Genomic DNA, 10,666 nt, shown 5'->3' with positions numbered 1-10,666 from the left:
TATAATGACATCATGGGTCTCCCTCTGACTAGGTCATCATACAATCTAGGAGGCTTTAAAAGTGTATGGAAAAATATTCTTGAATGTAGCATAAAGTGGCAGAATTCATGCTATGCAAAATTCATAAATAGAATAATTTCTAAAGTAAAATGCATTCTCTATATATGGGAGTGCATCCCATCCAGCCCTATATATACATCCCCTTGGGTGCCTCCCTTCCAGCCCTATATATATGTCCTTATTGAACAGTGAATACACACACACACATTATATATATACATACACATACACACACACACACACACACACGCACGCACGCATTTTAGCAGTTAGGTTTGCAAATATACGGTCATGGTCTTTTTGAAACATTAAAATGTTATACCGTAGAGGGGAAAAACTGATTAATTCTGTTGTCTCAGTGTTATTTAAAACTGTATATATTCATTTAAAAAATAAATCAGGGTCTAGCATAAATATAAAGGATTCTGTTTTCAGAACCATATACTGTCTTCAGTACCTTTCAAGCATTTCCTCTATTGCTTCATCTGGTGACTATTTAAAAGCAAAAGGTTCGGCATATGTTGATAATGTCAATATAGAAACATGTGAAGAGAGAAACAAAGCAGAGGCACACTTCTGAAGTAATTAACTGAGATTTATATACTAAACTAGGCTGGAAGGATATGTATTTTGCATAGTCTCTAGCTAACTTACCAGTATTGTAATAGAATGGATTTTATTGTGTTTAATTTTTTTCTTTGACAGAGCAGATTTGGGATTATTGCTCTGACATTTTGAAGTATTAAACATATAAGGCATAAACTAAATGAATATTGGGTTTCTGACTGTCAACTCATGTTATCTGTCATGAGTTTATGACTCCACAACATTTCCCTAACACTAGGCCAACCTTAACTGTGCTGAAGACAACAACAAACCTACCCACACACGTGAAAAGGGAGAACAAAAAGCCAACATGTAACAAGCCTATTCAACACACTGAGGGATTAGCAAACTGTGTGGCCCTTCAATAAAAGGAGGGGACCTAAACTGTGGATCAAGAGGATGTGGGGACAACAAATGATAGAGAAAAGGGACAGGAGTAGGGACAGTGTTTGAGAATTGGGGACTGAGTTGAGGACACAGGGCACTGCTATTGCTCTGTGAAGGAAGCCAAGGCTTTAGCAGACATGACCCAGTGCAACTAGGACTGGATGGGTGAGAAACAGACTTTACAGAACACCTCCTAATTAAGCTTCCTCTTCCAGAAGTGGCCAGCCTGTGACAAGTGGCCTGAGCAGCTGCTATGTGTGGCACGCAACCCCCCTGAGCCTCCATTCTGGTGCTCCAGGATGCAAATTCTGTCAGGTACGTCTCTGGGAGACAGAGATCAGAGTGACACTAGGGAGTGCTGGGACTTAACTTGTGGCCTGCCAGCCAAAAAAGTTGGCCATCACTATTGTAAAGTCAGTGTGCATCTCACTCTACGTATGAATGGGCCCCAAGCACGGCATCTTTTCCAAGTAGCAATACCTTTTGGGGCAGAGTATGCTCCCACATAAGGAATAAACAAGGGCGACTGCAGCACCCTATTAAAAGCCTATGAAAGCAGAGGACTGAAAAGCAAAAGCTGCGTGTATCAGCCACATAGTGAGCCATAATGCCTAGAAAAAACAGTTACCTTCTCTTTCTTCTTTAAACATTTTTCAGTGTGGATTCACCAGAAATAACTAGCAACCACCCAGGAAAGGAGCAAGGAGCCTCAGATGCAAACCAGACTGAAGTACTGGCTCTCCTAAGATTGACATACCAGCCTGCAGCTCAAATTCAGTACCCCAGGCTTGACAAATGTTATTGAATCATAGAAAATTAGGGTTGGAAGGGACTTCAGGAGGTCATCTAGTCCAATCCTGTACTCAAAGAAGGACCATCCCCAACTAGATCATCCCAATCAAGGCTTTGTCTAGCCAGGTTTTGAAAACCTCCAAGGATGGAGATTCCACCACCTGTCTGGGTAACCTGTTTCAGTGTTTTACTACCCTCCTAGTGAGAAAGTTTTTCTTCATACTGAACCTAAACTTCCCTTGCTGCAGCTTGCCACCTTTGCTCTTTGTTCTGTTATCTGCTGCCACTAAGAACAGTCTAGCTCCATCCTCTTTGGAACAGCATTCCCTCTAAGCTGTGTGGTGTGCTCAGCTGCGCTCATGCCACGCTGCCAGGCGTGCCTGTGCGGCCATGCACACCACACAGCTTAGAGGGAACACTGCTTTGAGACCACCCTTCAGGTTGTCTGACCTACCTGGACTTAACCGAAACATTTTCTGATGCACATGGAAAAAAAAAGAGAGAAGCTAGAGAAAAAAAAAAAGAGTTCCACTAAAAAGCACGGTTAATATTGAAGTTCCTCAAGAAGGGCCAGTCTTGTTTATGGACCTTTAAGTAGTAGTATATTTAGAGCAAGGTTTTTTAAATAAGTGTACCCCTTCTGTCTCAGTTTCACCTCATGTACCCCAGCAGATTTCTGTCCTTTGCCCAAAAACTAAGAGAAGCATGAAAATGTACATATGAAAAGAAATCCAAGTCTAGAGCACCACAGAGGTCATGATAAGGGCCATGCAGCCAAGATCAGTCAAGGACAAAAGACAAGAGCATCTCCTCTACCACTTCCTTGCAGGAGCCAGCTGGTGCTATCTATTGCTTAAAGCCAGTGGCAAGGCTACTGGTGGCCAGGCCCCTGTGAAGCTGCCACCACTGGAGGTCTTCAGTAGGAAGAACAGGATGACCTTGAAGATGGTAGTAAAAGGGATGAAATTCAGTAGTATGAAGCTCAAAGTCATATCCACAGTCTAAGAAGAATTTCTGCTACACAGTAGGAACTGACTGAAGAGGATCACTTGAACTGATCACAGGATGAGTGAGCTACTCGTGTGACACAGTCATGAAAGATGAATGTGATACTGAGATATACTGGGTGAGATGTTTCCAATACAGCTACTTGTATAGCTCTACTGGAAGTATTTATGCCATTGCACTGATAAGGACTGCCTCTAGAATACTGCATACAATTCTAGTCATCCCTGGTCAAGAAAGGCAAATTTAAGAACTGGAACAGATATGGAAAAGAATTGCTAGGGTGAAGGGAATAGAGTTTCATCTCATACTACAAACTTTAAGAGCTTTGTTTGTTAAGCATAGCTAAAAAAATCAATGCTGAGAAGGGCTACAACTGCTTTAAATAAAGATTCAAACACCAGAGGGGGAAGAGAGCTACTAAGCTCAAAGACACAAGAGAAAACAGTCTCTACCAGATTTTGGATGAAAATTAGAAAAGGTTTTTTAACAATCAGGGGAATGAGCTGCGAGACAGGGTAGGTCAGAGAAAGGGCAAGATGCCAAACTAGATTTAGTTGGTTTAAGGAGGGAAGGAGGATTTAAGAGGGGAGGGAGCCTGTTCAATTTAATTTATAAAAAGATGACATGGATGCCCACAAAGAGCAGCAACTGTCTTAATGACGCAGGTCTTTTAGTCCTAGTGTTTATTACAGTATTTTCCTAAAGCTACATAGTATCTCCGATTCTAAATTTACACTGCCATAAGTGTTGAAGAACCATGAATAAAAGTGTGAGTGGAACCTCTATACTCCCCATAAAAACAATGCGTTACTATCCAAGAAAACCAGGCAAACCACCAACTCCATCGCAAAGAAAGGGAGGATGCCCACTCGGGCTTACCACTGCTTTAAAAAACTGAAGGTAGAGAAAATAAAGATTCTAAAAGAAATATGCAGCTCCAATCCTCCTGGCCAAAAGAGGAGAAGAGGAGGTAAAGGAAAGCAGAAACCTACCGGGTCCAGTGCTACTAAGGTAGTCTGAAGATCCTAGGAATGTGAAGCCATACCCAAATTCAGTAACCGATCCCTTTTTCCTTCCGAGTTGCAGGGAGAACTCAAAATTGGAAGATCCTTGGACCAAGTATCAACCAGGAGATCCAGGGAAACTGACAGACTATCCCTTCTCTGCTCCAAATTAGGAAGAGAAAGCCAAGCCTGAAAGCCTCCTACACCAAGACTCGGGTGACGACATAAGCCTTATATAAATCACACCAGCAATCTCCCAGGTATAAACTACTTTCGTTTATTTGGAATTTCCTGTAGCTGAAGCACATCTGCTTAGACAAAGCAGAAGACCACCCAAGGAACTGAGCTGAAGTTTATGCTTCTGAGAACTGGCCAGACTAAGGAGGCAGCTGTTTTTAAAATGGCATTCTCCTCTGTTTTTGCTGTCCACTCTTACATAATGAGCCGCTTGCGGCTGGACATTTTCACAAAAGTAGCATTAAAGCTATGAGAGAGACTACTCCCCTAATCTACCAGACGCCATTAAAAAAACCCCAAAAACCCTCAAGTGATAAATGTGTGAATTAGCCCAAGATTCAGTATCATCAACTGGCACCACCTGTGATGCAATATCCCACCACATGCTGTGGACATCCATTTCCATTGACTGTGTTAGCAAAGTTGTTAAACTCTCATTCTGGTTTTCTCCATTCCACAGAAGTAGCACCTCCAGATTAGACATCTTCCCATCTTCGGCCATCCAAGAACTACAAGAGAAGCAACGCATACCCAACCATGGAAATAGTCATCTTCCGTACAGCTTTTGCAATAATAACATTTACTACAAAGGGACTGTTCAAATATAATCTTTTTCTTCAATTTGTCCAAAATAGTCTCTTGCAGGCACACGGAACAATACTAATGGTCTCCAGAGACCTTGCAGCATGGATTTATAAGAGGAAAAGAAATACACTATATAAACTGATACAAAGTAGAGCAACTTTTACCTCTGCTATTAATGTGACCATCACTTCCTGGCTGATAGTGTTAGTGAATCCTAAAATATATATGACAAGCTCACAAGTTTTCAGTGAAAGTTTAATTTTGTCAAGCTGCTAATTACTCCTTGCTATAAAATGAAACAAGCCAAAACTGAGTTTGCTTCCATATCCAGGAACTTTCTCCCCGATTAGATTGTGCTTGTACTTTATTCATCTACCAAAAAATTTCCCCTACTATTGCTAGGACTGGGGCTACTCCACTTGTGGGAATGCAGGGTTTCTAGGTTATACCCTGTCATTTTTTTCCTCCCTTAGGAAGGCCTACATATCCTGGGCTTTGGAACTGTGGTTGGTTGTCACTGCCCTGCCTACACTGGAAGTCCAGCAGCTGCTATTACTGGTTGACTTACAACAGCCAAATATTTCAAGCAAAAAAAGTGCCCTAGTCTTGACAACGGGGAACCAACATTTAGGTAGTACAAAAGCACCTTTTTTATAAGCTCAAGCTCTGAGAAAGACTTATTAACAAAAAAATTACACACCCATTAAAACTACAACCCAAGATGTTAATCCAAAAGCCACTTTTCTCCTCCTCTCATCATCCTCCACCCCAAAAAGTTACATCATGGTATACTTGATTATATTTACACCAAATATAATCAAGGTACATTGTCTTCCTTTTGAAGGAAAGGTAAATAGGGAATAGCTAACTGTAGTCCGAAAACAAAGCAAGGTGTTGAAAAGTTACAAGATTATTCTCTAGAACAAGCCAACCAAATAAATCTCAAAAAATAAGCAGAAGGTGCACAACTGAACAATGAATCAGATCACATTTTTAAAGAAAACATTAGGATGACAGTTTCATATCTTAGACAAACAAGCAAAGATAACCCCCGCCCCCCCCATCAAAACCACTCAGCTTCCCATTTCCACTCTTACAAAACAAGCCACTGTTGCAGCTAGATATTTTCACAAAACTAGTGATAAAGTTATGATGGAGATTACTTCTGTGGTCTACCAGAGGCCAGCAAAAAAAAACAACAACAAACCCTCAATTTACAAGTATCTATAAATTAGCCCTGGCACCACCTTTGATACAAGATCCCACCACACTCCAAGAACATCCATTTCCATTGACTATATGGACAAAAAATAAAAAGCAAAAAACAAACCCATACACACTAGCACTAGTTGGGGAGACTGAAAGGAGGAAAAAAAGAATAATCAGACTGAAAACAGCAGAATAAGAACCTCCAGAGGGGGAAGATTTTTCCAGGTACAACTCACTATTTCTTCACTATTTTATTATTTAAAAAAAACAAACAAACAAAAAAAAACACAATACCACAGTTTGGATCTGAGGTCTAGTGCAAAATCTTTCCCCATACTTTGATTACTAAATATAAGAAAATGCTGCAGGTTTGTTTGTTTGTTTTAAAAATATACATTAAAAGGCAAATATGGATTATTTCTATTAAAAGTGGAAGAACCCTTAAAGCAAATGTTAAAGGAGAGAAATGGACAGAGACCTATTTCCAGTACTTAGCACAGTTACTGAGCAGAACACTCGTTTCCATAAAGCAAAAGCTAAGATCCACAAATATTTAAGCTTGCTAATGTACGAGGCAAAAACATACCCCTACCATCACAAGTTATTAACTTAGATATCCAGGCTACGGAAATGTTTGTATACTTACAGTAAACCTCTTTTTCTTCTCTCTGTGTTCATCAGAGCTAGGAATGCTAACACTCGGGCAGCTTTCTTTGAGATCCATTTTATATGTTTTTTGGGCAGACTTGTCAAGAGACTCGATTTAGTGTTGGGCAAACAGAAGCCAACTTCAGCGATACTGATCCAAAATGTGCAACTTGTCTTGGGAAAATCTGGATTCCATCATGCAACCTTAAAAAGTTAAGGAAAGATATATTATATTATATACTATAAGTATATATTATACTATAATAATATAATCATAATATAATATCATAAGTATATTGGAATACTAGAGTCATACAGTTAAAACTAGGTGGTGAACCCCACTTGCTGGCAGGGACCAGAGTTCTCCATACATAAATACTGCATATACCCAAGTTCAAAGGCCTCGGGCCTTTGAATAGCAGGGACAGACTATGTTAATATCTGCAAAAAACTCAGGCTCTGATGCAGCAAGTTGTTCTACCTCTTCAGAGGACTTTATCTTAAATGGGATCAGGGGTCAACGACACATAAAGGATGATAATCAAGTTTACCACTTGCAATATAATTAGGTGTCAAAAGGCTGGATGTTGTCTCTGAATCAAGTCAGGTTTACCAGACAGATTTATTTTAGGTAGAATTAGCTAAATATACTTGGCATGTTCTGACATCAAGGTACAGGACATGTACAACTAAAAATTACTGTTTAAATTATCTTAAACTATCATATCTGAAGTGAAAAAGTAAGGAAAATCTACTGTATTTATCTGAATCCCAGATTACTTCAAAATTTAAAGTGACCCCCTCAATCAGATGTTATATGTGGAAAATTATAAGTGTGTTATGATTTTCCATGCATTGACTTTAATTATGGAAGGGTCAACTTAAAAATTTGCCCAACCCACTGCTGCAGCAGGGAATGGGGAAAAAAACCTCTCATCGTGGATTAAACACAGTATTTGGGGATTTTTTTTATTTTTTAGAAAAAGGACAGTTAAATTCATTCTCTTCTGAACACCTACTAAATACTGTTTAAGTGATGCATGATTACATTAAATGACAGATTACAAGAGACTCCCCTCCACCTTAGTTTGCTCATTTTGTTCCTCTGAAGGCTCCTTATGTAACTAGCATCATCATTTTCCCTAAAGACCATTAGTCTCTGTGTGTGGGTCTTTTATGCAGCAATGGGAAAGGACACATTTTCAAAAAGACAGTAAAGCAAAGAATACAAAGCCACTAAAACAGGCAACTTCAGTACCAACTAATTTTCTTAAAAATAACTTTTCTCATGCGTGTCTAGTACTATGAAGCCAATCCCAGCTGGGGCTTCTGGATATTGCCACAATATAAATACAAACTAACTAGCATGCAACAGTACCAAAAATGTTTGCAGTTCTAATGAAACTCCTGTTTAAGGTTGTATGGATTTGAACTGTTAGGGTTTTAAAATTAATACAATTCAACCCTAGCCCATACAATTCATGTAAAATGTTATGTAGCTGTTTCCTATCTAGCATTAGAGATAACACTTCAGTTCCCTTTAGAGCACCATGAGGAAAAGATACTGAGCTGTACACACCCCTAATTCTCATTTTCCTAAAACAGGAAAGTGAAATATGAACTGGTTATTTCATTGCCAGACATTTCTAAAAAGCACCACCTAATCTGATGTACTTCTGCTATTAGAGGAGACACCCATATTAGTGTTGGCAACAAAGACAAGGCCCCTGGAATCCAATTTTAAAAGATCTGCTTTTGATAGACAGAAGTTAATTCTCAGAGAGCTCTGGTTTGTTTTTGTTCTCAATAGCCAACTGACCATAATTTCTTCCAAATCTCAACTAGTTTTTCTTAATCCTTAAATATCATTTTTCTTAATCATTAAAGGGGCTTTAAAAACAATGAATACAGGGAATTTATTTTTTAAAGTTATCAGAAACTAAAGCTGTAGTAACAACAAAGTGAGTGGCATTCACTGAACTGCAATATATTCTGACAAAGTTTCTTTTTTAAATTCGACTTGAACTCACAATATTTTGGCCATTCCAAATTCTCCTTACTCAAATTTGAGTAATAGATTTTTAAAATTTAGCCTGTGAAATAGTAAATTTAGTAAGTTTTACATGCACTCAGGAACTTACTCTTTTTCTGAGGAACCACTATTAAGATAGCTTGTTATGAAGTAAACCAATTATCAAACTGTGTTTAAGCATGCAACTAAGATTGTTTGCTTTCACTTCATACAAAGTTTAAAAACATGCATTAAAATGGACAGCAGTTCTCCCTTGTTATCAAGTTCAGATGTTTTGGTTTCATTTCAGTCAAGTGCTTAACAACATTTAGAGTTCACAAAGTACTTGTACATGTAACAACTAATTCAACGAAATGGTCATAGCTATGAGCATTGCGAGTTTTCTTCCTGTACTTTTCAAGCACTCCATAATGCTTGTTAGAGCAGCCCTGTCGCTTTTCTTTCCTTACTAGTATCATTCTCACATCCTCTTTCACTTCCCATATAAGCAACAGGTTTCATCATGCAACTTTTGTATTCCTCATCATGACAATTGCACTGTGTAACCTGAAGGGTAAAGATACAGGCTGGCACTCTCAACTTCTTTAGGTTTCAGAGCCTTTATACTAGGAAGTTGCATATAACTGAAGAGACAGCATAGATCAGCCCAGAGAACAAACAGATTTGAGATAAAAATGACACAGTAGAAAAAAAAAATCTCTGGAAATTATAGCACCCAGTTTGGTTCAGAATGAATCTGATGGAAAAGAATGTGGTAAGGAATGAGCAGCTGAAGTCTTCAAAAATAAAAAAACAGGAAGCAATAATATTTATATTGCAAGATACTTGGAAGTCTGTGTGCTGCAGTTAGTTTTTATGTTCTTGAAAAGGCTTTTTTTGCAGTAGCTTTCAAGCATAACATAAAATTAAGTTAGTAAAGCTGGAAAGAGCACCCAACAAATTTGTTATGAAACTCCTGAAAGCAAAAAAACCTTGCATATAGTTTCCACTAACAATTATTCTATGCACTTTAAAGCATCCCATTTCAAACGTGTTTTATATTTTTCTCCAGTCCTCTAACTATGAATGCTTTACATCAACAGGTTCACTGGTTTCTGTAGTTCCTGGAACCCTGGTAATTAAGTGATGGAATGACAAAAACCTGGACGAGATGAATGAATCGCCCAGAGTACTACTGTATTGTGACAAGCTACAGGGTGGCTTGCAACTTTGTGAAGTTTGTCTTAAGGTGGAGCAGGCTCCAGTGATGAAAAAGCAAGCAAGCAAGCAAGCATCTGCACTTGTGACCAGAGCAGTGAGCGATGATACAAGGAGACAAGTGGCTATTCTTTTTTATTTGACAAGTACACACATATGCTCAAGTGAGTGACCATTCATTCACTAAAAAATGCATTCTCTTTTGGCAACAAGCAGTCTTCTGATCCATCCATGCAGTTTCAGTGCCACACTGGTTTGAATCCCAGCAGAAGTTCAAGAAATAAAACTTCAATCCAAGTACTCAGGCTGTCCCTCCAACTTCCCAATTAGTTCATTTTTCTTACCTCAAAGCCTCCAGTTCTAAGGAACTTTATAAAGGCTTTAACATCATAATCAAAAGTAGAGGTGCACTGATGCATCAGTCTGATATTGGATCAGTATCAATACAAAGAAAATTGTCTATATTGGATGTCAGCTCTATGGGGCCGATAATTTGGCTGATAAATGTGTGTGCAGCATGGAGCAGAGCCGGCACCTTGGAGAGCTGCCTCCAGCTGGTAAGTTGGAAGGGGGTGGGGGGGAAGGGAAGGGCTGTGGGATCAGCTAATGCCAAGATGTATTGGGCTATTGGTCCCTCAAATGGACTGTAGTTCACTACTGTAATTTCAGTCACAATTCTGAGGGCTGCTTTAAAAATAAAGAAAAATAAACATCACATATAAATATTAATTTAGTTTATATAAATAAAATAAGTTATTTGTGATTAAAAATCTTTTCCAGGGTAGAGTTTTCTATAACTTATAAGAACAAGATACTCTGTTATATCCACTAAGAATTTACTATTGCCTATCTATTTTATAGTTATCTGTATTTATAACCTGTTACCACAGAGCCTAGCTGC

The 10,666-nt window shown here is 38.7% G+C and overlaps 1 protein-coding gene across 3 annotated transcripts in view; it reads right to left on the bottom strand.

Annotated features, from left to right (window-relative positions):
• Positions 1–10,666, bottom strand: part of LOC109304933 (serine/threonine-protein kinase Sgk3) — a 68,634-nt gene that overhangs the window by 51,795 nt on the left and 6,173 nt on the right. For all 3 annotated transcript variants that reach the window (XM_019527753.1, XM_019527754.1, XM_019527752.1), the window contains exon 2: positions 6,535–6,740. In XM_019527753.1, coding sequence (XP_019383298.1) covers positions 6,535–6,612 — 78 coding nt within the window. In that variant the 5' untranslated portion in view covers positions 6,613–6,740. The remainder of the gene's footprint in view (positions 1–6,534; positions 6,741–10,666) is intronic.

This window comes from Gavialis gangeticus, unplaced genomic scaffold (assembly GCF_001723915.1).
Source record: "Gavialis gangeticus isolate Ggan-Ray unplaced genomic scaffold, GavGan_comp1, whole genome shotgun sequence".
Lineage (NCBI taxonomy): Eukaryota > Metazoa > Chordata > Crocodylia > Gavialidae > Gavialis > Gavialis gangeticus.
This window is presented reverse-complemented; position numbering and strand designations above follow the sequence as displayed.